This window comes from Dasypus novemcinctus, chromosome X (assembly GCF_030445035.2).
Source record: "Dasypus novemcinctus isolate mDasNov1 chromosome X, mDasNov1.1.hap2, whole genome shotgun sequence".
NCBI lineage: Eukaryota > Metazoa > Chordata > Mammalia > Cingulata > Dasypodidae > Dasypus > Dasypus novemcinctus.
In genome coordinates, this window is record NC_080704.1 from 7,037,860 (window position 1) to 7,065,343 (window position 27,484).

Consider the following 27,484-nt stretch of genomic DNA (forward strand, 5'->3'; position numbering starts at 1 on the left):
CAACGAATCAACTGCTGCCAATGATTCCTTAGGGCAGACTGAGGTACACACCTGGGCGGGTTTTACAGGTTCCAGGTTGTAAGTTGGACCCATAAATAAACACATGATTCAAATACGGTCAAGGAGCTCAGCATTAAAGGGAGGGAGCCTCTCAAGTAATTTTTCTCCAATAGTCTTTGAAGAAAACTATCTACTGGAGGCAGACCATGACATCTATCAATACCTTGTTCACATCAGCAACACATCTGGACGTCAGCACATGGAGAAGATTGCCTAGCGTTCTGGTTGGGGAAGCCACATACAAAGACAGGCACTCCCAAGTGAAAATTCAAAGCCTCATCCGTCACACAGAATGGGGAAGAATTTCTGCTCATCAAAGACAGTGGACCTGTACTGGCACATGCGACTGGTACTATCAGAGGCGAGCCTCTCAGCCAATGAGAGGTTGAGAAACCACACCCCCTCAATGTGGCCAGGGTTCAGAAATAAAAGACCTTCTGAAAAATGAGAAAGCTGGCCGGCGTCTCACCTACCACCTGGGCGCTCTGATTCTCGGCTGCGGTACAGATGGTTTACGTCTCCGCTCTGATGGACGTAGGTGGGTGGACAGCATGCGCTGCAAGGAGAGCTGGAGTATTCAGTGTTGAAGAGCAAAGCGCTGGAGCCTGGAGGCAGATGCACACACTGCAGGCTGCACCTTTTTACTTTTGTCCCTGTTCTGCCCTGAGGATCTGGGGAAGGAGGGGGGTCAATGATCTGCTCTCCACCAAGCAGCGTCGCAGAGCTGTCCGCTTGCTAGAGACTGTGGGTGGGCCAGGGATTCCCACATCGTTTGCTGTGCTGCTCGAGCAGTGCAGTGGGGATTCGGCATGTACTCAGGCCTACCCATCACCCCTTCCTGTTGGCACAGCCGGCGATGCCTGGCTCAAAGTTCCTTTTCATCCAAGACACTCCAGTGCACTTAAGAACTGCATGTCCATTGTAAACCTTGGCCTCTCATACACTCCCTGGTGAGTGCAAAGGGGGCCACTACTGCACTGCTGAGTGCTTACTGCATGCCAGAGGACTATGAGCAAACCCTTAAATAAAACTCCTTTTCAATGGGGTCTGGCCAAACACTCAGCCCAGAAGCACGCCAAGCCTCCAGCCTGTAAGCTCACAACCAGGAAATCCGTCTTGCAAAGTGCAGCTCGACTGGCTGGGTGAGGGCCCGGGCAGGTGTACTGCGTCTCCCCATGCCCCTGCCTTCCTGCAGACGAACTAACTCAAGAAATGGCAACGCTGACTCCTCTTCAAGAACGGGTATGTGAGGAAAGACGGTTAAAGCTAGTGCCTTCTTTTATGTGCACCTGTGCCTGTGCCGCCAGCAACTGTACTGCTTAAAGCAGGAGACCATCTGAGCTGTGGCTTGAGGCTTCCATGCCCCCGTGCGTGATTCCCCGGTTTTTTGGCAGGACACATAGGTCAGGCATCTGGCCCCATCTGAAGACACACCAGGGCTTTTTCCTTCTCTTCCTATTTGTGCTATGCTTGTTCAAGTCCTTCAGTTTCCCCAAGAGCCTGAGGTTGAAGGATGAAAATTTCACTTAGTACCAAAATATTTTATGGTAAATTTAATGTTTACTGCTTTAATAGGACTTTCAATAGGCAAACATTCAGCATCTTATTTTAGCTTTTACCCCCTTTTTAAAGAATTGTATTGGGATGAGATACCTTTCACTAAAGGAGACACCAGAAGATTCTAAGCTAGGATTTATTCACCAGCTGTTTACTGGACACCCTACTATGAAGCATCTAAATGTCCAAATCCCAGGAATTGTGTAAGACACAGAAATATGGAAGTAAAAAGCAACAGTTCCCTACCAGCGAGATGCTCAAAGTCCATGAGAGAGAAGAAAAAGTAAACTTCAGACTGAAATGGAGTGTGAAAAGCTCTACCAGTAAGTATGCATGGGGTTCTAAGGCGCAGCAAAGGGCATGTAATTCTGATTTTCTGGGGCTGGTGGAGGTCAGGGAAAGCTTTCAGGGCCTGTTTCTCAAGCCTTCTGAGTGCGGCCCACTCAGGCGGGAGAGAGGGCTCTGTAGCCCACTATACTACCCGCTGCCCCCTTCTCACGGGGAAGCAAACAGAAGCCAAAGCTTCACGACAGAAACAAAACGTCACCATATACACAGAAACCTTTCACTTACAAATAACAGGTCACTTTGTAAGCAATGGGAGGGGAGGAGTAGGTTTTGATGATTTCCATCTGAATTGAGAAGTACACAAGCTTTAAAGTCAACTTATTAAAAAATAATAATGATGGTATGGTCCCAAATCACTGAAACGGCGCACAGTGCATTCCTCTTTTATGCACGTCCAGTAGTCTCCAAGGTTTGGCCTGAGTCTCGCCAGCCTGGCGACAGGCACAGCTAATGCTCCCACACAGATCCTGCTGCACAACTCTCAATCCCACCCCTCACTTCCAAGCTGAAAGCAGCATTTCATCATAGCTCTTGAAGAGTGAAAACGAAGACCTTGACCATTTAACTCTTACAATGCACTGTTATCCTGTGGGGCATGGCCTATGGTGGCAACTCAACGTACCTTTTCCACAGGAGCAGGAGGAGAAAATCTCTTTGCACAAGTTAGAAATATGGCAGGATCGGGTTTTCCGTTCTTCACCTCTGGATCATCTCCCAAAACGATATGGTGAAACAAACTGAAGAACTCTTGGTGTCTACTTGTTTTCATTTCAAATGTCATGGTCCCTGAGCTGGTAGCAAGGGCAAAAGGTATGTTGTGCTTTTGGAGGTGGTGGATCAGTTTTTCGACTCCTAGAAAGGAAAAAGGAAAGACTTGAGTGGGGTGGGTACGGCCCTGAGGAATGGCTCTTCAGCTGGATAATGCCACCGTCTGCTGCTAACTCTTCTAAGGAGTTATTTGGTCCAAGACAGACTGTCTTAAGAGAGTATGGAAGAGAGCTTGGAAAAACCCCTACTCAAAATGAAAATCAAGAAAAGCAATTCAGGGCTTTGCTACAACATTTCTCAGGGTAACAGAAGATGGCTTTACTGGGAAGAAACTTTTGCTTGCGATGAGGGCAGGCGGAGAGTGCGGGGCGGGGCCTCTGCACCGAAGAGGAGTGGGCAGGAGCGCGCTTGGGGAAGGCAGAGATCCCGGCACAGCCACCTCGGCCGGTGTTTTGTCGGCAGCAGTGACTACACGAGGACTGTGTTTGTGGTGCTTCATGAGAAAACTCTGTACTTCACAAGCGACAACTCAATCATTCTCAGGCTGTTGCAGGGAGGAAATCATGAAAGGGACTCCACTGGAGACAGAGCCGGAAGGATGGAGGCCTTAAAGGACCAGAAAATAAAGTAAACCAGGCTTAAGTTTGCTAACCAATAACAACAAAGACGTACTACAGTGAGAAGAACATTTCCCACATCCATATTAACTCTCAGGATGAATGGCAGAGAACACGAGGCTACCAGTTGTTTGTTCCTAGAGCCACACACAAGAGGGTCGGGTCAAGGAAATGTGTCTGAAGTAATAGTAATTCTTCTTACTTTTCACCTATGCTGATTAGGACAAAAGGGACGGCCAAGCCCAAATGAAGCATCACGGTTCTTCTAAAACAGTGTTTTAAAGATTTATTTATTTATTTCTCTCCCCTTCCCCCTGCCCGCCCCAGCTGTCTGTTCTCTGTGTCTATTTGCTGCGTCTTCTTTGTCCACTTCAGTTGTTGTCAGTGGCACGGGAATCTGTGTTTCTTTTTGTTGCGTCATCTTGTTGTGTCAGCTCTCCATGTGTGTGGCACCATTCTTGGGCAGGCTGCACTTTCTTTCATGCTGGGTGACTCTCCTTATGGAGCACACTCATGGTGCGTGGGGCTCCCCAGCACGGGGCCACCCCTGCGTGGCACGGCACTCCTTGTGTGCATCAGCACTGCGTGTGGGCCAGCTGCACATGGATCAAGGAGGCCTGGGGTTTGAACTGCGGACCTCCCATGTGGTAGGCAGATGCCCTAACCACTGGGCCAAGTCCACTTCCCTAAAACAGTGTTTAAACTCATTGCATAAAGATCACTGCCTAAATATAATCACATGTGATCATGTCCCTACCTCATCTATTACTACAGAAAAAAGATTGACACTTTTTTTTGCCAAGCACCTAAAAACCATCAGTAAGGCAACTCATGTGGGAAAGTGCCACACTAAGAATAAAACAAAATGTAGTACTCCACAATGTAAAATTCCCAATATCTCATACCCAATAAAAAAATCACAAGGTATGTCATGAAGCAGACAAATACAATGAGTAACCAAAAGAAAAAACAATAATAGAATTGGACACAGAAATGACAGAGATGGGAGAGTTAGCCTATGATGACCTCAGAAAACTCTATAAATCAGTGTTAATATGCCCAAGGTAGAGATCACCAGGATGGAAAACAAACAAAACAAAACATTAAACAAAGCAAAACTCAATTATCTATTATTAACAAGAAAATTACTTCAAAAATATAGAGATAAGTTACAAATAAAACTATGGGAAACTACATATCTTGTAAACACTACTCAAAAGAGGCTGGAATAGGTATATTAATAATGGAAAAGTAGACTTTAGAACAGTGAAAGACTCTTAATGAGAATAAGTAGAGCATGTCATAATGAATAATAGATCAATGTCTTGAGATCAACAAGTTACAACAATTCTAAACATGTATGCATTAAATAATAAAGCTCAAAATACAAAAAGCAAAAACTTAACAGAACACAGAACATTCTCACATCATCTATAACAAAAACACAATACTATTACATGGCATTAATAATAGGGTGCTTTGTGGGGGAAATACACCAAATGTAAACTATCGACTACAGTACAAGGTGTTGTTGGTGGGGTAATGTATAGGAATACAGTGTGTTATGGATGACCGCTTTGTAAATGCACAACTTCTCTAAAGAAAAAAAAAGCTTGGCAGAATGGGTGAAAAAAAACCTGACAGAACTGAATATAACCCTTCTCAGAATTTGAAAAAGGGGGCAGGAATCAGAAGCCCATAAGGTAAGAGAATGACATCATTTTGGCTGTTTTTTTTTTTTTAATCAAAATTTGTAAGTACTGCTGAATAGTTACAATCTTTTACAATGAGATTGGAAGGAATGATGACAATCTTTTGTACCCCAAAACAGGCTTGCAGATTTTCCCATGGCCAAGTAATCAGGAGTTTGTAAACTTAAAGATGAGCTAAAAAAGACAACTGTGCCAAGTGACAGACCTCTCAGGTAACTGGCTGTCAATAATATACTGCAAAGCAAAGAATGCTAAAAAAAAGTACTTAACCTGTTCCTTTTTAAAAAGCAGCTTTTTTAGAATAAGTGAAAGAGTAGTGATTTCTGAAAGAAAATCATTCTATGAAGAAAATATTTTGAAGATTGAGTTGTTGAAATGTTTCCTGCGATTTTTAAAAATGAAAAACCTATAGTCACTCTCATATCTTCACATTTAAACTCAAAAAACCATTCTAAATCAGTGTAAAAATCCATTAATTCTACTACAGAACTACTGTGCCTCTAGCAATGGAAGAAACTGTATCATTGATGTGGAGACAGTGGCCACGGGAGGTGCTGAGGGCAGGGAGAGGGAAGAAGAGATGTGATGTGGGGGCATTTCTGGGACTTGCAGTTGTCTTGAATGATATCACATACCCAGATGCTGGACATTATATATCCTGCCATAACCCACTGAATGGACCGGGGAAAAGTGTAAACTACAATGTAATCCATAATCCATGCCGTATAGCAGTGCTCCAAAATGTACCCACCAAATGCAATGAATGTGCCTCACTGATGAAAGAGGTTGATGATGTGGGAGGAGTGGGGGGTTGGGGTATGGGGGAACCTCTTACATTTTTAATGTAACATTTTTTGTGATCTATGTATCTTTTTAAAAAAAAGAAGTCAAAAAAATTTTTTAAAGAATAGATTTCAAAAATCCATTACTTAAAAATATAAAAATGCTATACCATTCAGTTTACAACAACCACTAATTAATACAATGGAAGAAAAATTTATTAACTAAATTTCAATTAAAACCTTGACATAAGAGGTGAATGGGATCAAAGAGTGGATATACAAAAGTTTAGCCACAAATGCACTTCTATTTGGACTTACATAGTGATTAAAGCTGCACATGAAATTATTTCAATCCCAAACATGATTTTCAAATTGCTATATTACACACAGTAAACAAAATTTAAAAAAAGAGGTGAATATTCAACCAAATGGCTCTCCTGAAAGATACATACAAAGAAAATTGTTAGAAAAGTTCTTTCATAACATTAATTAAAAAATGAAATGGTTTATTTCATTTTAGCTTATCCTTGTATAAATTCTATTTCTGGGAATATTTTGCAATGTATCTAACGGCAGTGCCGCAGGTTCCTGAAGAAACATGCAAACACGCACACACTGGAGCGCATACACAAAACGTTTGTGGACGGGAATGAGTTTCAAATGTCCCTGGGTGACGGTTTTAGAGCAATGCCTTGCTGAGAGCCTTCCAAAGTGAAGAGATCCCCAGCACTGAGTCCAGTGCCTCCGGCTGGGGGACGTCAGGCAAGTGAGAGGCTCTCTTTTGTGCTTCAATTTTGTCATGTCAAAGAGGAATGATTAACTATCCTCATGGGCTGTGGTGAGGGTAACCGAGGTAATACCTAAAATAAATGGTAGCTATTAGCACTCAGGTAAGAGTCGGCCATCAGTGATTCTCATCTCCCGGTGTGTAATTGTTCGAAATCTTCAAAAACTTTTGTATCCCTTTAAACATTATACACCAGATTAAAAAAGGAAAACAAAAAACCAACTGTTTCTCTGAGAAGCAAAAGACTGTGAACTTGTAAGTGGAGCTCTGTCCTAGGGAGAAGCTGGTTAAAGATATCAACGAAATCCCGCCCACAGCTCCTGATGGTTCAAGGGAAGGGCAGAAGGACAGGAATCTGTTGCTACAAGAACCGAGCCTCCAGGGATTACCCTGTAAGGGAAGCAAGAGGAAACGTGCAGAGTCACTGAGAGCAACAGGAAGGCTTCTCTTTTACTTCCTCCTAGACCCCTAAGATTGGTGAGCACAGCGACACTGCGATTGAAAGGTTAAAAAAGGAAAAATGCAGAAAATATTTAGAGCTCATAAGGGGTGTTTTTTTTTACGGCATTCCCATGCATTTGTTGTCTGACTATAACCACAGAAACCTCCTAGTTCGGGTGCTTCTTGGGATACCTGGCCCTGAACTGACACCTAGAGTGAGGCAGAGAAGGAAGTGGACAAGGGAGGGTGAGCACCCATTTGCTCTGTTACAAAACCAGCTGAGGTTCCTATCCCCGTCACAGGGGTCCAGAGAAGAGAGAGTAAAACCAGCTTAGTGGAAGCACCCTTGGGAGCAGCTCAGGAGCCCTGGGAGATGTTGGGTCGTTTGCCTCCTGCCTTCATGAACAGGGCAGGGAGAGGGAGACCCTCCAATCCACGGCTCTGGTCTGTGCCCCCCAGAGCCCCAAGCAAAGGGCGCGGGGAGGCGCTCGCCGGCCTGACTGCTCAGCCCGCGGCTGTCCGGGGAACCCAGATGTGCAGTCCCGTCCTCTCCAGGCTCATCCGTCATCTCTGGATGGACTCTCCCGTTCTTTCAAAGGGGTTTTGGAATGTCAAGCCATCATTTCACAGGAGACACCGGAAAGGGAACACTTGTTTTCATTTCTAGTTTTTGTTTCAGATCTCTGGTATCTATGTCTACTGATATCATTCTGTACAGTCCTAACCGAGCCAACTCTGGGATCAGGGGTCTGATACCAGGGATCAGGGGTCACTGCAGTCAGAGGACAATCTGCATGTTAAGCTGGTACGGAGGCAAATGTGGACAGAGGAAAACGTAGGAGCACCCCATGCTATTAATAAAATGGCATTTTTGTCCACAAGGGTGGTTTAGCCATTGTCTGTAATGTTCTCATGTTAGAATTGGAGGGCAATGGTCTGTTACAGAGGCAGATCTGGAACAGAGTACAACTTGCATACATTCTGTGCTATTAATCAAGGATACAGCGGTAGTCTAGACAGGCTCTATAAAGGGAAAAACAGGAACCAGGGTCAGTGTCCCAGGCTGGAGTGCGCAAGCAGTTCGCATGTAAATTATCACAGGGACACATCTAGAGGTGTGGCACCTGCCGTCAATAAGATAACATCCAGGCTACGGAGAGAAACCCAGGAGAGGTATATTCTTACACTGATTTTCTAGAAAGTGATACAGAATTTCTACATAGAACTCCGAAGTCTGTCTTTGTGTTAATCTGTAAGCTGCCCTGTATACTCTAGTTTAATTTCAATGGTTGAAAAAGTAAAATGAAGTTCAAATGAAACACATATTATGTGATCAGTCTATGAGTACGAGGCATTGCTCAATGGCTTGAACTGTCCTCATTAGTTTCCCATTTTAATCTAATATTCATCATAATTCTGTCTATAAATTCTGGACCCAACTGCAAGCTGCCCTGTGCATGACACAGATAAAGGGATTCTACAGAAAGGCTCTCTTTTGACTGGAGGAATCTGCACACATGGCAGATGAGGCTGCTGAAACATTTGGGTGGCTGCATAAAACAGCAGATGACGTGTGCCCCGCAGGCCAAGCCGCCAGCTGTGTACAGAGCCATGTGCGTTTTAAAGGCATTTCTGACACTCATTTCCTCTATCTCCCTGGGCCAAATAATCACAAACTTGGGTCTTTCAACTTCTTTTTTGGAAATGAGAAAGGAGTTAATTTATCTATCTGACTACTTTACTTCCATCGGTATTTGTTTGTTGAAGAAGGAAACATGAAAGATTCATGTATGCCCCTTCCCATCAAATGTCAGAAACCTAGCCATTAATTACCACCATTTTCCATGTTCTTTGAGGTCACTTCACCAACAGGACATGAAGCCACAGAAGTTTCCTAATACGTTACCCCAACCTGAGCAGCCCACATCTGTAACTTCCTACTGACACCTCAGCCTGTTGTTGTGCAAATACCCCAGAACTTGACTGGTGGAGCCCCAATGACTGCTCCTGTAACAGGAGCCTGCAGCACTGCAGGTGCCCCACCTCCTGCTCCTCTAACAGGAGCCTGCAGCGCTGGAGGCGCCCCATCTCCTGCTCCTCTAGAAGTGCAGCATGCATGCCCTTCTCTAGCATACCCAGGGGTACAAGCCCTCTGGAGTGCTCTTCCCTCCATCATCCAGCTCCTTCAGAATCAGCAGGCCTGTTCTCCTCTCAATTCCTGAGGCATCTCTGCAGACTCAGGCCTGTGACCCCTGTGAGCTGCTTAATTCTTACCCCAGGAAACAGACCCCAAGTTGTGGGCCAACCTCATTTCTGACCATACTTTAAAGATTCTTAGTAAACTAGTTCTGATAAGATCTTGTGAATATGGCCAGAGGCCCTGTCAGGCACAACAAGCACCTTTTCAAAGGAGCAAATGCCTCCTGAAAAAGGAGCTCTGCAGAGATCAGTGACATCTCAGAAGCAGCCTATTCTCAGGAGACTGGAAAGTATCTGAGAACTGATGGCCTTAGGCATAAAGCTTCAAATTGAATCATTAAGAGATGTCCACTAACAGTTTCCTGTAAGTGAACCGAAAAGCAAATGAGCGTTTTTAAAGGATGGTTTCATTTTAATGGATACATACAGAGAACTTAGAAAGCATTAAAAAGCTGTAGATGAGCCAGATTTCCTAAATTATTTAGTATTTGTTCTCAATTTATAATTAAGGTTACAGTTTCCCAAACTGGATATAGAAAAAGAAACACTGCATGCTTTTGGGAATTTGATTTTGGTGGTTTTCTAAGGAATGGCCAGTTCTGTTTCTCTCAGTACGAACAACCTATTCCTCGGTGAAAATTATATTTCCTTCAATGAGGTTCGAGGGGTGAATGAATGCATCAACGCACCATTGAAAATAGCTACGCATATATTAAATAAAAGGGAAGTTAGCTACAATTTCATGGACTCCTCTGTGAACATCTGGGTGACATCACTGGTCCTTTACTGTTTAAAGTTAACTGGATCCCATTTTACGGGATCCTGCATGCTACAGGACATTCATAAGTATTTCCCTAGTTTTGATTTTTTTAAAAACTCCTTGGAATTTCCTTAGCACTCCAGTTTCCCCACACCTCCGGCTTTTCCGCATACCAGTCGAGAAATGAATGCTTATCTATGCATTAAGTCGTGGGTGAGGCCCTAACTTCTGAGACAGATACCAGCCAGGTCAGTCTTCCAGAAACCCTAGCATTTCAAAAGCAAGGCACCTTCTAGAACATAGTTCACTTACATGATGCCATGCGATGTTCACAAAAACCATGGAACAGGTATTCCCTTAATTTAGGAAGCAAGTGCATGCACCGTAGTTCACAGTAGCAGAGAAACAAGACGACAGATCCACCTTCCTGACTCTAAGTGCTGTATTACACCAGTCGATCTTAACATTCTGTTGAGTCAACTTGCCTATCTTTCCGATCAAAGCACAGCCTCTGCCAACACAGGGTATCTGCCAATGTACGGTACACTGCAACAATGAGGTCTACTAGAGCATGTGTGCTCCTCAGGGAAACGTGCAGATACGCATTTTTTATATCGTTGACATTAATATCTATAACGTATTCAGGGGACACTAAGAGAGTCATGAAAAAGCTCTCCTACTCAACTCCAAGAGCTCGATGCTATCTTTACTGACCTATGTCTTAATCACTGATTCACTATATTTCACAGATATTTTCTGAGGGTGTAAAATATGCCAGCTGCATACGGAAGGGTTGTGTGACTTCCTGTTGTGAAGTACAACACCCTGGAAAACTCCTGTGTCTAGGGCAAGGACCAGCTAACCCTCTAGGGTAGCTTACTGCTACCACAACTAAGCAGCTGATGCCAGCAGAGGAAAACTAACCCCTGCTCTGATTGTTTACCTTAACCCCTCACCCTCCACATGCATTACACAGACATACCGCCAGAAAAATGGAAGTGCTGATCCTGGCTTCCCTGCACCACCTCCATTCACAAGAACGGAAGAGAGGAACACAAGGAAAGGGAAGGAAGTGTCTGAGCAGAATACGTTGGGCTTTTTTTTTTTTTTGCAAGGAATAAACCCATTCAATAAACAGGCAGTGAGATTCTCCTTGCACAGAATCCTAGAGTTCAAGTGTCAGTTATTGAACTGAAGGGTTACAAACACACAACTCAAAGAAATCAGAAGGAAGAATCACAGCTTCCATGACGAAATACAAAGGGTTAAAGATGATAATAGCCAATTCTACTTGGGAAGGAGGGGCCTGGTATAAGGAAATGAAAGAACCAAGTCTAACAGACGTGTTTGCCAAGTGGACTGAAGAGAATGTTTTATAACAGGCACGGACAAAGAAAGCAACGCCAGTACTTAGGGCATTCAGGGAACAGCCAGTGACTTGGCACAAACCGAGGGCAGGGCGCGGAGGCAGGAGTGCTGTGAGAGAAGCCCGGGGCAGCTGCAGAGGCGAGGCGAGCAGGGAGGGCAGGGCTTTCCATAACCCTAAGAGAGGGACGCTCTACCTTGCAGGAACTAAGGAGGTGTTTCTCTCAAGTTATTATCTACCTCCTCAGTGTTTTACAATTGAAATACGGCTAACAGACTTATACAGAGAGCAGCCTCCTGCACCCCTCCACTTCCTAGTCTCATATTCCAAACAGCAGTTCTCCTCACAGCTGAGACTTCCTGTATCCATCCTCTCTGGGTTTTTCTTTTACAAAGTTTATCTGTTTTAGTTTTCATCTTTAAAATGTGCTTCCTTGTTCTGAGTTGCTTTTCTATAGCATTCTGTTCCTGTTTGAAACATTCAGACACCTTTCCCCCAACTCTGTGAAAAGGAATTATCATCAAGGCTGTTCCTCAGCCAGGCCCTTAGCTGGGATGGCCATCTCCACCAGGATCCTTTTTTCTACCCACCAGGGGCTCCCCACACTTGAGCTGCTCCTTAGCCAGGCCCTTAGCTGGGATGGCCGTCTCCACCAGGCTCCTCTTTTCTACCCACCAGGGGCTCCCCACACTTGGGCTGCTCCTCAGCCAGGCCCTTAGCTGGATGGCCGTCTCCACCAGGCTCCTCTTTTCTACCCACCAGGGGCTCCCCACACTTGAGCTACTCCTTAGTCAGGCCCTTAGCTGGGATGGCTGTCTCCTCCAGGCTCCTCTTTTCTACCCACCAGGGGCTCCCCACACTTGGGCTGCTCCTCAGCCAGGCCCTTAGCTGGATGGCCGTCTCCACCAGGTTCCTCTTTTCTACCCACCAGGGGCTCCCCATACTTGGGCTGCTCCTCAGCCAGGCCCTTAGCTGGGATGGCCGTCTCCACCAGGCTCCTCTCTTCTACCCACCAGGGGCTCCCCACACTTGGGCTGCTCCTCAGCCAGGCCCTTAGCTGGGATGGCCGTCTCCACCAGGCTCCTCTTTTCTACCCACCAGGGGCTCCCCACACTTGGGCTGCTCCTCAGCCATGCCCTTAGCTGGGATGGCCGTGTCCACCAGGCTCCTCTTTTCTACCCACTAGGGGCTCCCCACACTCGAGCTACTCCTTAGCCATGCCCTTAGCGTGTGCCTTCATTTGTTTGCTTGAAAGCTGCTTAAAGTACTAATTTTATTTACTTTCATTTGTTTTGCTTGAGAGCTGCTTAAAGTACTAATTTTATTTACTTTTAAAGTTGCTGCTTCTAAGGATCTGTCAGTACAAATCCAATGTATGAAACAGCTATTTAAATAGCCTATTATTAATCGTCAGAGAAAAATACATTAGAAAATGTTGCTAGCACAATGAATTTTCCCGATGTTACACGTCTTTATAGGATCAAACAATTTAAATCTGCTTATCTAAAGAAACAGTGAAAACATTCTGAAGCCAAACCTGAAAGAGCCCATGGACCTTGGCATAGACACTGCGTACTCCGGCAAAGCGGCTGGGTGGTAAAGTCGGGGGGGAGGGAGCCCCAACTATTCATCTGCCCTTCCCATCTCTGTGTCCTCCCCTAGGAAAGGCAAGGCTGTCAGTCTGCCTCACGGAACTGGTATAAAGCTGCAAACGGAGTAAGGAAAGGCCCCTGGTTTTCAGTTCCTAGACAAATACGAGGCGTAATGGAAAAGCAAAACAAAAGAAATGGCATGCTCCCTTTCCACTCGTGTCAAAAATAGATTCCTCTTGCATCCCCAATGAGCCAAAGGTACTAGGTGGGGGTCACCACAGCGTACTCGGATATGGTGACCCCCAATCAATCGGAAGGTTGTCAGCCCACTCTGCGCACAACTTACAAAAGGTCGTTTTCAGTTGTTCATTTCTTTCCTGCTGGCATTCTGTGGGAATTCCAACTCTGTGGCTAGGCGAGTGCATAGGGGGGTTTTATTGTTGTTTTCTATGAATTATCTCAAATATGTGATTCTTGCTTTTAAACTCTATGCTCAGAGTACTGGGTAACATAGGAAAAAACCAGCGAGGACATTCCTGGACTCTTGTCCCCACCCTAATGTAGAGGTGTAAACGAGGCCAGCCAGGTAGAGAGGACCGTCCTCCGCCAGCACCTGGGATATCCCCCCGTGTATCCCCTTCCCCATCTCCTGGACGCCCCCTCTGTCCGTGCCTGTCCTGGGAGGACACAGCAGCCCCGTCACACTGGTGATGTCAATGAGACGTGGCGATGACCCTGGGACAGAGACCACTGCCTCCCGCTTTGTCGGCTTTTCCCAGGACAGCTGCCCAGATCTCGAATGGATCCTTGCATTTTCAAAAGAGAAGCGACGGGAAAACAATAACCAAACCCTGGTGGAAATATTGTGCCTGTAGTCCAAGCAATGGCATCGGGAAACTTTTCCAAATTCAGAACTAGGAAACAAAATTAAAACAGAAGCCCAGATGATATGCACATATAGTGTTACTGCCCTTCGTGCACGCAGGCTATCAAGTGACCCCCCCCAGGAGACGGGGGTGGAAAGAGCTCTGGGCGAGCAGTGCGCTTCAGGGCCACCTTCCGGAACCGGGCAGTCCACCTGCGGAACTGCAGTCCCAGCAGCCTCTGTGCGCCGAGATCTGAGGTGTGAGCCTTCCCGGGTGACCCCCAAGCGGCTCGGCTGCACCATCCCGGAGGCCGTGCCTCACGGGTCGGTGCTCCGGCTCCTTCCTGCCCATTTCCATCCCCTCCCTCTGCGTGGAGGACCTAGAGTCAGGGATTTCTTTCTTACTCGTTACCTTATCCTCCACTCCACGTGAAAGTCCATACAACAGTCACACATTCACAAAGAGAAAGTCTAGGTCCTTGTAACGGAATAGTGAGGCTCACCTGAGCTCCCTGCGTTTGCTTGGCCTAGGAGACAAATCAGGCCACTGGCAGGCCCTGAGCGCCAGGAGAAAGGAAAACTGTTCATACACATTCTCAAGGAAGTGGGGGTTGGAAAGGAGAAAGGGAGAAAAGCATTTTAAAGGCCTGTCATTGCCATCTGACCAACAGGCTTCCCTGCCCTGCCGCCCGCCCCCCCAGCAATCACAAATATCTCCGGACAGGTGCCTACTTTTGATTGCTTCAGTGAAAAAAGGACTTGGGATAAACTGAATGCACCACCCTGGTGGCTAGCTTTCCATGGTGCTCCCGCTTGTCACAGGGGTCCTTTAACCGTGCGGCTCTTCAAGGACTACAACGAGCCTAATCAAAATGAGCGGGCTCTGAGCTTACCCCGAAACCGTCAGCGATTAAGGACCGGCGAAGTGTGCGAAACTCACAGCCACCCCCAGAGACGCAACCTGAAACCTTCAGGACTTCCCGTACAGCTAGGTGACTCTGGAAGGGCCGACCCACAGGGACCCTTTTAGAAAGCCTTCTCTTGCCTTCTAACGCTCTCGAATGACGCGTGCCTACCTCGACGTGAGGCCGACGCCACCTCCCTGGGGGTGGCTCGGCATGCAGGGGGCTGGAGTGCGCTGTCGGGGACCAGGACGGGCTCCACACGCAGGGACAGTGGTGACACCTGCAGCCCTGGCGGTGTCTGCTGAGCGGGACAGCTGCTGGCGGCTGCACAGGAGGCTCCCGGGCACGGCGCTCAAACTCAGAGCAGAAGCGCCCACAGCTGAGATGCAGCGAGCCCTTGGAGCCCTGAGCTGACGCCACCACACCTGACGCGACGATGGGGAGGGGACTGGTGGCCAACGTCGGGGCACCCACCAGCCCGCTCCCGGGACAGGACAGGGGGGCTCCTCGTGCCCTGTGGTGAAGGGACGCCCCTCTCTGTGGGGTGCCTGATCCTGGGAGGAGCCTGGAGGCTACCGGGCCGAGGGCCTGCCCTGCCTCCAGCCGCTCCCTGCTGCCCCAGCCTTCCCTGGAGAAGTGGAACTTGGCCTGACCCACAGGGGACGGCAGCATGGCTGTGGCCCACCGGGGTGGGGGAGGAGAAAGAGTATAGGAGAGCATCATGACCGTGAGAGAGCGCTCCAGCCCTGAAGGCGGAGAGACAGCAGGGCCGCAGGGCCTTCTCAGTGCCAGCAGGCGCCTCAGACAGCGGCCCCGGGCAGGAGGCGCTCTGCGCACCCTCCACCGGCCTCTCCCAGCACCATGAGGGGGCCTCGGGGGAGACCCCAGGGAAAACATCCTCACTCGCTTGAGGCCTGGCTCTTTCCGTAAGAGCCGCTGGACCTTTCACCCCAGCAGCTTGGGGTTTTCTTCTACTCATCGTAAGTGTAGCTCCCGACAGGTGGTTTTATCTGCCACGCTCCCTCAAGGTGCACGTGGGTGGGAACAGGTCAACACGCAGACATCCCCAGGGGGGGTCTGAGGGAGGAAGCAGCGGTCGCCTCCAGGCACTGGGGCCTAGCACGGCTTCAGGGTTGACTCTGTTCGTTTGTATCGAGGAGGACGTCTTATTTGTAACTGGAAGAGAGTCATCTTGGCAGCAGTGTGCTGGCACGAAGCAACCCTCTGCACGGTCAATACCACCCTTTTATTCCACCGCAAACAATTTCACGATGGGAAACACTGCCCAGAGCCTGAGACTTGCCTTCTCTCCCGACGTGCTGCCTACTGGAGTAAAGTGAGATGCTTTTTTTAAAATTCCACTGCCTCGACACTCAGGTATCGACTGTAAAAACTCTAGTTCCTGTCCTGGCTACTTGGGGGTAGTTTACATTCTGGCCGGCCCAGGGCCAGCTCCCAGGGGGCTGTGCTCCACTCAGACCTGGGATCCAGCCCGATGCCCCTGCACAGCCTTCCCCCACTCCTCCAGGAATTCTCCCCAAACCCGGTCTCGGGAGGGCGCGACCTCACTTCAAAACGCACAAGGGTCCCCCCCTTTCGGAAGCGGTAAACCTATCGGCGTGGGGCTAGGGCCCTGTGCTAATTGAGCTGAAGGCCCTGCCCACGCCTCAAGCACGCCCCCGGAGAGAAGCTGAACTTCCAGCTGTCCCGGAGGCTGGTACGTCTTCCGGCTGGGTTTCTGCCTGGACTAGCCTGCCCGTCCACCCGTCCACCCACACACGGAGTTTTCTCCTCAGTCTCCAGGCTCCCCCCCACCGCCCGAGGCTACCATGATTTCCTTTCTAGCCCGTCAGCAATTCTTTCCCGGATTCCTCTTTCTGTCGCCTGACCACATGCCGCTCTTGATGTCCACTTAAGCCTGTGGACAGGCATGTCTCCTCTCGCCCAAACTGGATTACACGCTCCGTTAGGGAGGAGACCTTTCTTTTGTGTCCCCCTCCACACCCACTCGGCGACAGTATGCACTTAGAGACCACAGTGAAGTTATAAGCTGACACCGGAAAACGAACGTGTTTGGGCTGGACGGATGGTGAAGAGCAAGCTTTAAAAAAAAAACCAAAAAGCAAAAACAGGCTGTCGGTGTATCTGTTAATAGCTATGCGGGACCGGAAGTATAAGAAAAATAAATAAAAAACGAAGTAACGAAGGAAAAGGCAGGGGACAGACACCCAGAAATGAGGCTGTCAGGGTGGCCGGGAAGAATGGACCTGGGTTCCACTGGCGGCCACGGCCTCACAGGGTGGGTAGCTCCGTCTGGTTCTGGTGTTTCAGAGACTCGAAGCTAGGGCTAAGTGCAGCTAGCGGCTCAGGGTGGGGGCTCACAGCGAGGAGGCCCCCCGGCTGCCTGCTGGCAAGGGGCTCCCACCCCGGCCTCACGCTGGGCCTGAGGCTCTCCCCGCTGCTTCTGCCTGTGCTTCTCTTCTCCCTCTGAAAGCAGCGCTGTGAACATGCCAGGTGTGTGGAAATGAGGGCACGTCTTCAAGGGCAGACTTTGCTATCAGTGATAAGTAGGCCCCTCCACCCCCGACCTAGTAAAAGCTACATGAGTACATGTGACGATCATGATTACAACCCGGATTTCAGAAGGAGAGAAGATATTGAAATAGCTCTAGTAACCCACTTACCCAAAGGGTGACTTGGGATCTTAGAGGAAGCACAGGGCCTGTCTCATGCATGAAGTTCTGTAGGACTCGACTGTCTTTGAGGCACTGGCTCCAAGCCCCCTTCTCAGGGGTCTTCCACGTTCAGTTCACCTCAGTGACTGGGCCAGCACCCTCGTCAGCCCAACCCCGTCACTGCTGAGGGGTCTTCCACGTTCAATTCACCTCAGTGGCATGGCTTGACCCCTAATCAATCCAACCCCGTCACTGCTGAGGGGTCTTCCACATTCAACTCACTGCACTGACTTGGCCGGCACCCTCATCAGTCCAACCCCTCATGTCAGAGGGGACTTCTGGGTTCAATTCACCTCAGTGACTTGGTCTGCATTCTCATCAACCCAACTCCCTCACTTCTGAGGGGTCTTTCATGTTCAATTCACCTCAGTGGCATGGCCTGACCGCTAACCAATGCAACCCCGTCACTGCTGAGGGGTCTTCCACGTTCAGTTCACCTCAGTGGCATGGCCTAACCGCTAATCAATCCAGCCCCTCACATCTGAGGGGTCTTCCACGTTCAACTCACTGCACTGACTTGGCCGGCACCCTCATCAGTCCAACCCCTCACGTCTGAGGGGACTTCTGGGTTCAATTCACCTCAGTGACTTGGCCTGCACCCTAACTATCCAACCCCCTCACTTCTGAGGGGTCTTTCATGTTCAATTCACCTCAGTGGCATGGCCTGACTCCTAACCAATCCAACCCTGTCACTGCTGAGGAGTCTTCCACGTTCAACTCACTGCACTGACTTGGCCAGCACCCTCATCAGTCCAACCCCTCATGTCGGAGGGGACTTCTAGGTTCAATTCACCTCAGTGACTTGGCCTGCACCCTCATCGATCCAACACCCTGACTTCCGAGGGGTCTTCCACGTTCAGTTCACCTCAGTGGTAAGGCTCAACCCCTACCCAATCCAACCATCATGTCTGAGGGGTCTTCCACGTTCAACTCACTGCACTGACTTGGCCGGCACCCTCGTCAGTCCAACCCCTCACGTCGGAGGGGTCGTCCATGTTCAGTTCACCTCAGTGACTTGGCCTGCACCCTCATCGACCCAACATCCTCACTTCCGAGGGGTCTTCCACGTTCAGTTCACCTCAGTGGCATGGCCTAACTCCTAAACCCCTAACCAATCCACCCCGTTCACTGGGAGAGCCAGAGGAGGCCGCCGTGTCGCCTGGACCGCAGGGGAGATGTCACAAAATAGATCCTGTAGCATTCCGATCAAACCACCAGACGAGCTGGAAAAGCCACCCTATTTCCTTGGAATTGGAACTGCCCACAGGTGTAACTCAGAATACAGGACAAAACATTTTTGAAGGAAAATCCCTTGAGAGGTTTGAGTGGGAAAGGAAGAAGAGGGACACGGGCATGCCAAGTACACTGTGGGAGCCTTGGGCGTCAGCCCACAAAATGGAGACAAGGTCGGCTCTCAGCTGTGCAGACGCGCTCTCTACAGGACTGGGCAGGGGAGCACACGACGCAGACTGCTGCCTTTAGGTGTCTGTACCCACGCCTGAGGTCTGTGCACCCTTCTGTTTGCAGCCAATGGAGGCAGAATGATCTCAGGAGGTGTGTGTGCCAGTGCATGCACATGTGCCCATGTGTACACCTCCGTGAATTACCCAGGACAACAGTTCACATGGTTTCCATGTGACACAGATACTGCGATCACTGGGGCCCTTTACAGGAACATGCTTTGGTTCCATCTGCATCTTTGGACATACGTATAAATATAAATACCAACACACATTTAAAAAGTAGATACAATTCATATTAATGCAATGTTAAATGAAACGTTACTGATTTCTCCCTCTACACTAGTAAATTTAAAGAGTATTCACCCAATTGTCCTGGAAGAATCTTAAAATAGTACTCTATTTTCAAGTACTTTTTGGCCCTGTAATGTAGAACACTCCTCCTTCTCATTTCTAGCAAGAAACAGCAGGCAATCCCATCCTAATGGATCTTCAGTTACCAAGCACCAAGGGAGCAAAATCATCTTTCCTTTTACAGGAAACTGAATGCAAGTAAAGAAAGTGGTAAAGGGCTTACAGGCACCTGAAAAATTAATTAGGCCTTTACATTTTTAAACAATTAAGCTTCTTTGATGAGATTTAGCTACTCGTTATGATCAATAGCTTACAGTTTTCCTAACTGCTATAAAGTTAATCCTAGACCAATTTTGAAAAGAAAAAAGGCAAAACCACCTATTAAAGTTAAATTTTGAAGCAATCCTGGCATTAACATAATCTTTACATTACACTGATACAAACAAAACTTAAATGTTTTGGACCTTAAAAATCAATGCCCTTGAAGAGTAAAGTGAACCATTACATACTACAGCACCCACCAAATTCTCTGGGCAGCACGTTAAGCCTTAAACAGGAAAATTCAGAAGAGGAGATAAACTCAGTGAGCTCTACATGCAGGACTTTAGAAATGACTTAACTACGCTGCTAATATTCACAGATATCATCTCGAACACGGAGAGGAGCCAGCACCTGGCATCAGGGCAGCCGTGGGAAACAACTGCTTTAGCTTCAGTTGGCTCTCCTCCACCAGCTCCTCTTTGGCCATTGGAAGTTGCAGGACGTCGATTATAATCTGTGCTGCTTCTAAGGCTGTTTTCCCCATAACGAGGGATTTGACATCCCAGGTGTATTTCTTGTCATAGCGATCACATATTTCTTGAAACACCACTGAATACAGCCGTTCGGTATCTGCAGAAGTAAAAAGGAAAAAAAAAGAGGTTTGTAAGGGGCATTCTACAGTCACATTAAGTCTGCATCCCACAGGCACAAGTACACACAGTATACATTACATTTCAGGGAGGCAAGCTTTCAAGTAGACCTAAGAAAAAATGTTTGCAAGCCATTCTTGCTAAACCACACCCTGGGTCGCCTTCTCTCAGGGTGCTGAGGCCGTGCTGGTGACATCGGTTAGATTATCGTTATGTCACCATATACAATACACATCAAATTGGAATACGTCCTTGGTTTCCCCAGCACCATTGGATGTCACTGCCCGGTACCCACAAGGGTGCCTGGGGTGCTCCCCAGGGCTCTGTGCGCCCGTGTCCCCACATCCGTCGTCCTCCACACTCCTCCCTACTGACCGAGCACCTGGAACGCAGGCGCCGCTGTGAAACTTCCACGGAGGAGCTGAACACCACGTGCGTCCGTGGGAAAGTCAGCCCGGGATCAAGGCCCCGGTCTGTGCTGGCCCTGGGCCACCCACTCTACTCCACTGCTCATGTGAGGCAAACAGTTATACTTGGATAGTAATAAAAATATAAATAATACGCCAAACACAGCACCATTTACAGGTATTTCTGTCTAATACATAATTACTAAGAGCATTAGTAACGATACTAACAGTACTACTACTAATACCCATTATGAACAGAGCATGGGGACAGAACTACCGACAGTGCTACAAGAGCACAGTGACAGAACCATGAGGGTTAAACATGTAAGTGCACAAGATGCTCTGAGGACAGCGCCCGACTCGTAGCAGGTGCTCGCTCACTGTCACCAGTAGCATCAGCATTGCCGTCATGCCCCTCACGAGCCTTGGAAAGTCAGGTCCCTGCAAAACCAGCCCAGTGCCCCGCTAGAAGGCATTTTGCAGCGGATGGGTGCCCACGGGTACGACGGTTTCATGGCCAGGTAAGCTGCACAGCGCCGAGTCTTTTGGTGGCTGACTGCACCCCCCCAGAGCCCTGATGGAAGCAGTGAGTCTTGAACCCGTCTTCCTGTTTGCTGGAGCTCGCGTGGAGGCAGCCAGCCAGCCCTAGAGGCGGAGCAGCTGCTCATACACGTTGAGAAAGGAAGACATGCAGACGAGCTCAAGTGTTCAAATTAAGACACCGATACGAGAAACTGACCGCCCCCCTCTGATTTTAACATTAAAGCCCTCATCTGTTATGACGCTATTAGCAGTACACACTCTGTGCTCAATTTATACTGTTTGACCCACTGAGGCCTGCTAAAGAGAGTGCCGAGACTTCAATTGCTTTTACCTCTTTTTCCCCTATGAGACAGAAAATAATAGTGCCTAAATATCATTTTCTTTCTCCTGTAAGATAACACGTCCTTGTCGGCTGGTCTCTATGCACACAGGCCTCAGGGCAGTTTGATATTAGCGATGAATTCCAAAAAGAAATATTGGATTATTTTTGTAAACTGGTCTTTATCTCTGGGCATGATTAAATTATGATTAGGGCTTTGATTGGGCCATGCCAGTAGGACACTGAGTGCCTGCCCACTAAGGGACATGGCAGAAGAGCATATTGGAGTTTTAAGCTGGAGCCTGGGAAGTAAATACGCGGGAGAAGGCAGAGCAGCTGAGCCTGGAGAGACTCGAGCCCCGGGGAGGGAGACAGAGCCGTTCGCATGAGAGTCTACAGCTGGCCTCGTGGAGAGAGCAGAGCAGCTGAGCCTGGAGAGGAACGAGCCCTCAACCCTCGCAGACGTCAGCGGTCATCCTGCTCCAACACGTGAAAATAGACTTTGGTGAGGCAAGTAACTTATGCTTTACGGCCTGGTCTCTGTAAGCTCCTACCCCAAATAAATACCCTTTATAAAAACCAACTGATTTCTGGTATTTTGCATCAGCACCCCTCTGGCTGACTGATAATAGCCACCTTCTTGAAGTGCAGAGAACTAGAGTCTTCGGTCGGCGGCCTCTCCCGGCGGCCTCTCCCGGTCCTGGGGCCCTTTCCCGTGCCCCTGCTGAGCTGTGCTCTGTGGGCTCTAATTGCTCGCAGGCCCTGGGCTCTCGGCACCCCCATGGGGTGGTGTGGCTTTCCCACAAGCGTAAGCACAAAGGCACACCTCGGTGTTTGCAGCCAAAGCAGCCCAGGGCAGCCTATCAAGCACAATTTCGTCTCTGGCACTTAGTTTTCACCCCGGCTGCATTTCAGTGAGGTGGTGTACAACACACAAAACAAATCTCAGATTCCACATCCTTTTTGGATACCAGAGATGGTGAAGCAGGACCTCTGGACTGAGGACTTAATACTTTGCTTTTTGATCAAAGATACTGGAACTTTAGGAACTAAAGTCTTCTGGGGGTCCTTTGCAGAAGAGTTTGGATAATAATCTGCGTATAAATCACCTTGCACTCACCTTCTGCAAAGACATTAAATAGAGGGAAGGGCCCTTGCGTGCCTCTCCAAGGCAGCAAAGCAGCGGGAAAGCATTCTGTAAGGGAGGGCCATCTGTAGAGGGTGCTTTGTTTTCCTCCTGTTTTCTTTCTCTCTGTGAGGGGAAGAAAGGGCAGCGAGGGCACTCAGGCAAGGGGAAGGGCAGACTCGCAGTGAGAAGGTCCACTTCACTTCCTTCACTCGAGCGTTTTCCTTCTAGGAGCTGGGAGAGGAGCACCCTGACAAGAAGACACTGCGGGCTGCTACCCTGTTTAGAAATCCTGTGGGGCTGAGAAGGCAAGGTGGGTGTGCCAGGAAAAGGAGCAGAGGTTGGAGAGGAAGGAGGGAGAAGGCAGGCACCTGCAGGACCCCTGCTGAAACCCAGGAATAGGGCAGGAAGGATTGGCGAAAGCAGCCACTCTGAAGACAGCAAAGAGCTACGTCCCGTTTTAACATGCTTTAAATAATGTTTATTCAGAGCTTCAAATGTCATGGAGTGTTTAATTTAAAGGACACGGAAATGCAGGATGACAAATCTGTAGGGGACTATGCAGGCAGCCACTTTTCTTAACAATATCGATAACATCATCCTAAATCCTCTGTGGAATAAAGAAGGAGCTAAACAAGTAATTAAACTCAGATCAAACGATGACTCCACCAGCTGATGACAGCATGTCTAAATTAAAGAGACAGCTTTTTGAAATGAAGAAATTCTCCAGAAGCTAAAACCGAGCATTAAGTAGCTGTGCTGAACCATCAAATGCATAGTCTCGCCGGCTAACGAGGTGAGGTTTAAGCGTCTCAATGTGCGTCTGTGTTGTTTTTTAAACAGGAAACCCAATGTTGGTTTTCTCGTCCCCATTGTTTTTAAAACGCCACATAAACAACAAGAGATCCCCTTGCTTCTGAGGTGAGTCAGAAGAAAATTCCACTTGGACCCAAACCTGGCACTGAACGCAATCTTGGCAGCTCACCTGAGCAGCAGCAGGGCGGATGGGACCTGGGTCGCCCAGGCCCCGGCATGGAGAAGGGGGCTGGCAAGGATGGCATTTCCACCGCGAGCAGCATGCTGGGTTCCCAGGGGGGGAAACGTAAGGCATTACGGTTTAAGTTCACCAGAATGTTCTAGAAGGAACCCCTGCACCTGGAGGCCACTGGTTAGCTGCATGGCCTGGGCAAATTTCTTAACCTGTGTGCAGTGAAGTTTCTGCCAGTGAAACATGACAACTGCTGGACGGTGTGGAGAGGTGGGTGCGAGGAAGTTTCAGGCACGGACAGCGCAGGCAGGGAGCAGAGAAGCAGCCAGACAGCCTGGGGCTGAGCCCTGCCCTGCGCAGTCTCCGGAGACCTGCCTGCCCTCACCCCCGGTGGCCAAAGTGTTCATCTGTAAAGGGTGCTACGACTGCCCCCCTCTGAGACCAGTGTGCCAATGATGTGAAGTAATCGACAGAGCTCAGAGCACCCTGCCAACAGTGTTGCCACACGGAAGCACCTGTTGGCGGGAGTACCTGCCCTGCACCTGCTCCTGCCCTGCACTTGCTCCTGCCCTGCACCTGCTCCAGCCCTGCACCTGCTCTGGCCCTGCACTGCTTGAGCGGCTCCAGAATCACAGCTGCTCCAGGCCTTCAGTTGCTCCAGCCCCACAGCTGCTGCTCCAGTCCTACAGCTGCTCTAACGCCATAGCTGCTGCTCCAGTGCTACGGATGCTCTGAAGAATATTTTCAGCAACCGTTTGAGTTCAGAAGGAATTATGAGCTCCACTTTCTCTTTATACGCCAATGCTCCAGCGACAGGAAAGAACTGTTTAAACTAAGACATTTAAATGCCTAGTAGCAAATATTTTACTTAAAAGGACCCATTAGCTCTTCGAAGTAGGTATTTTAAATGCAAAATTGCTTTCATAGAAGACCAGAAAACAGTAGAATTGGCTGAAAGTGGTTTTGTTCTTTGTCTAAGCCATTTCATAGTACAGAGTAGGTAAATGAAAATTATTTGAACAGACTTGAAAACTAAACTCAGTAGTGCCGTCCCCTGAAGTGTTCTGCCACTTGCTGCCTTCACACATCAGTCCCCAGAGTGTGGGCCTTGTGCCAGCATAACAGGATCCCTGGTTAGAAAAGCACATGCTTGGGCCCACCTCAGACCAACAGTCAGGAAACGGTCCCTGGCGAAAATACAGACGTCAGTCACCTCAGGCAAGGCCGCGGAAGGAAAGGAGGAATGTGCACTGGGAACCGGAAGGCAATCCTTGTTATCGAGCAGAGAACCTAGTGAAATTGGTTTCTGATGTTGGAGGGAAGGTAGAAATTGTAAGTGATGAACTTGGATATTTAGTGAGGGGAGTTTCAGCTATGTGTGGAAGGTGCAGCCTGCTTATCGTTATTGTGAAATAAGAGAGGAAAGAGGTAAACTGAGGACTGAACGTTAAGCATCAAGCAACCAGCAGTTGATCTGGAAAGTTCTGAGCCTGTCCAGATAGCATGCTTTGAGACTAGGGCCCGAGCAGCTCTATCAGGGCCCTTCCAGACTCCCAGGAAGTGAGCTCCAGAGGGCAGGGCTCCCCGTGAGGGTTGAACTGAATCCCCTTTGCTAAAGAGGGTGCAGCTGCACACGGGTCCAGCCAGGCATTTCCGGGCAAGGCAGGACCGGAAATGCAGTTATGCAGGACAGATCTGTGCAAAGTCCTACTGTCCGATGGTTTGGATCTGTTTGACCGGCACGTAAAGAACTAGGTTTATGCACAGCCTGAGCGAGCAGAACTCCTGCCACTGGAATGAGAGGGTCAAAGAAGGGACGAACTGACAGAAGAATGACTTCAAGCCAGGGCCGTGGAAGACGAGGTCTGGACCGAAGAGAAGAGAGCTCCCGGGCCGAGAAAGTGGCCGGGCCACGTGCAGGGAAAGGATGGGTCCGTTGGGGAGCTTGGAGCGCAGGCCTTGCGCCGTTGTTCAGAAGAATGCTGCCAGCCCTAGTGCACAGGCCATAAAATAGGAAACGGTATTTGCCGTTGATAACCTTGCTTTGAGAATAACAACTGAAGCTTTTACATACATGCTAGACACATGTTCAAACATAGAATCACCTCCTTCCTCTAGTGAAAGCATTTCCAGCTTCAAAAGGTATTGTCAGAAAATAAGAATCTTTTTCCAAAAATCAACTATTTGGCTACAGCACAACTGTTCTGAAAAGTGAGCTTTGAAATACGTGAGCCAGGAAACCCAGTTTCCCAGGAGACGGCACAAGCTGTGGGTATAGCAATGGCCAGGTCTGGCAACCGAGTCACCACAGGCTGTTCTCGACCTGCTTAGGGGCAGGCAAACTTACTCAGTAACTCTGCAAACCCTAATGGCAAGAAGTGTTTCCTGAGATCACCAAGAGCAGCAGCTGTGAAATGTCCTGTGCAGTTCGGAGTCCAGATCCGAAGGGCAGGGCCATGGGAGCACCTTGAGCTGCCTGGCAGCAGCGGGCAGAGCCGTGCTAAACCGTTTCTTCCTCCATGGGGGAGCACAGCTGTGAAAAGCACCCAGGTTTGGATGATAAAGTGTACGGCCACCCTAGTGTTAGGTGTGGTCCGAGGGCACTGTGCAATCTGGGGGAAGACAGGAGATGCTCGAAAAGACCAGATTCTGGCAGGGAGTTGGAAGGGGAGGCCACGATGCACTCCAGGTACAAAAGGCCCTTACCTGTGAGGAATGAGAAGACTCACACCCCAAAGGAGAGCACACAGAGGCTTTGCTCAGAGCTTGCTGGACCCAGGGAGTCCCCACCGCCCTGTGTTTGGCAGAGATGCAGGCAGGCAGGGGGTGGGAGAGCTTTGGCACCAACAAAGGGCAGGCTGCGAGCAGGCCCGGACTGAAGGCCGCTGGCTTGGGGGGCCGGCTGCGGGCAGACTGGAGGTGGGCTCGTGTGGGATGTGTTTGGGGAGCTGCCTGGCTTTCCCTGGATGGTCCTGAGTCGGAAGTGGCGGTCCCTGACCAGGTCCTCGGCGCTGCAGGCCGATGCTGCAGAGCTGGTGGGCACAAGGACCACCCCGACAGCAGGCTCAGGCTCCTACCTGTACGTGCCTGTCCGCCACTCGCGTGCTACTTGATCCTTGTTCGGGTTCCCGTGGCAGCTCTGCTGGACTGGCAGGCAGTCACCACTCGGGCCTGGAGAACAGGGCTCGTGTGGAGAGGATGCTGCCTGAGCCTGCTCCAGGTCCCCTGCCTCCGGGGATGACGGTGCCCATGCGGGGAGCTGCTGGCTGAGCCAAGGGGGGCGGGGGGCGGTGCCCGCAGGCCCGAGTCATTCACGTCCCACGCCGGGAGACGTCGCTGAGCCGGCCACGGAACCGGTTTGCAGGTGGGACACCCGGGTCCTGCGTGGGCGCTGCCGGCTGGCCCTCACCTCAGCAATCCACGGCCACAGGCGCCGTGGGCTGCGGTCTCCTTGACCGAGCCATTCAGCTCCATTTCTCAGCTCCTGAGGCAGCAGTGTGGCTTGTGGTAACACATCAACCCCACACGGCAACGAGGCTGGGCAGAGGCAACGAGATGAGAGTGTATAATTGCACAGGGAGACCAAAAGCAAAACCGGAGCTTGTAAAAGCCAGCCACGTGTCTGCCTCCACAAGCACACAGCACGGTCCTCTCAGGGAGGACGTGGGCCCCCAAGAGTGCAAGTCCATTAACCAGGAGCACAGCTCAAACCTCGCTCGCTCGACATCTGTCTCCTTGCTTGTTTGCAACACTATGATGCTCTCCCTGCTCTTTCTTGCTACTGTATGTTACTTCAGTTACATTTGGAATGTTTTAAATTCTTGGTAGTACAGACTAGAATCCAAACCACCCCAAAATTTACTTTTCTCTTAAAAGAAAATT

General features: G+C 49.2%; 1 protein-coding gene across 6 annotated transcripts in view; it reads right to left on the reverse strand.

The window, feature by feature from the left end:
- The window catches only part of PUDP (pseudouridine 5'-phosphatase), a 216,281-nt gene that overhangs the window by 158,311 nt on the left and 30,486 nt on the right, over positions 1-27,484 (reverse strand). For 5 of the 6 annotated variants that reach the window (XR_011647862.1, XM_058291236.2, XM_058291238.2 and 2 more), the window contains exons 2-3: positions 19,981-20,199; positions 2,588-2,817 (exon numbers count right to left, since the gene is read on the reverse strand). Coding sequence is in view for 5 of the 6 variants with exons in the window: in XM_058291236.2 (XP_058147219.1) it covers positions 2,588-2,817; positions 19,981-20,199 (449 nt within the window). In the remaining variant the exon portion in view is untranslated. The remainder of the gene's footprint in view (positions 1-2,587; positions 2,818-19,980; positions 20,200-27,484) is intronic. The other variant, XM_058291239.1, reaches the window with a different exon arrangement.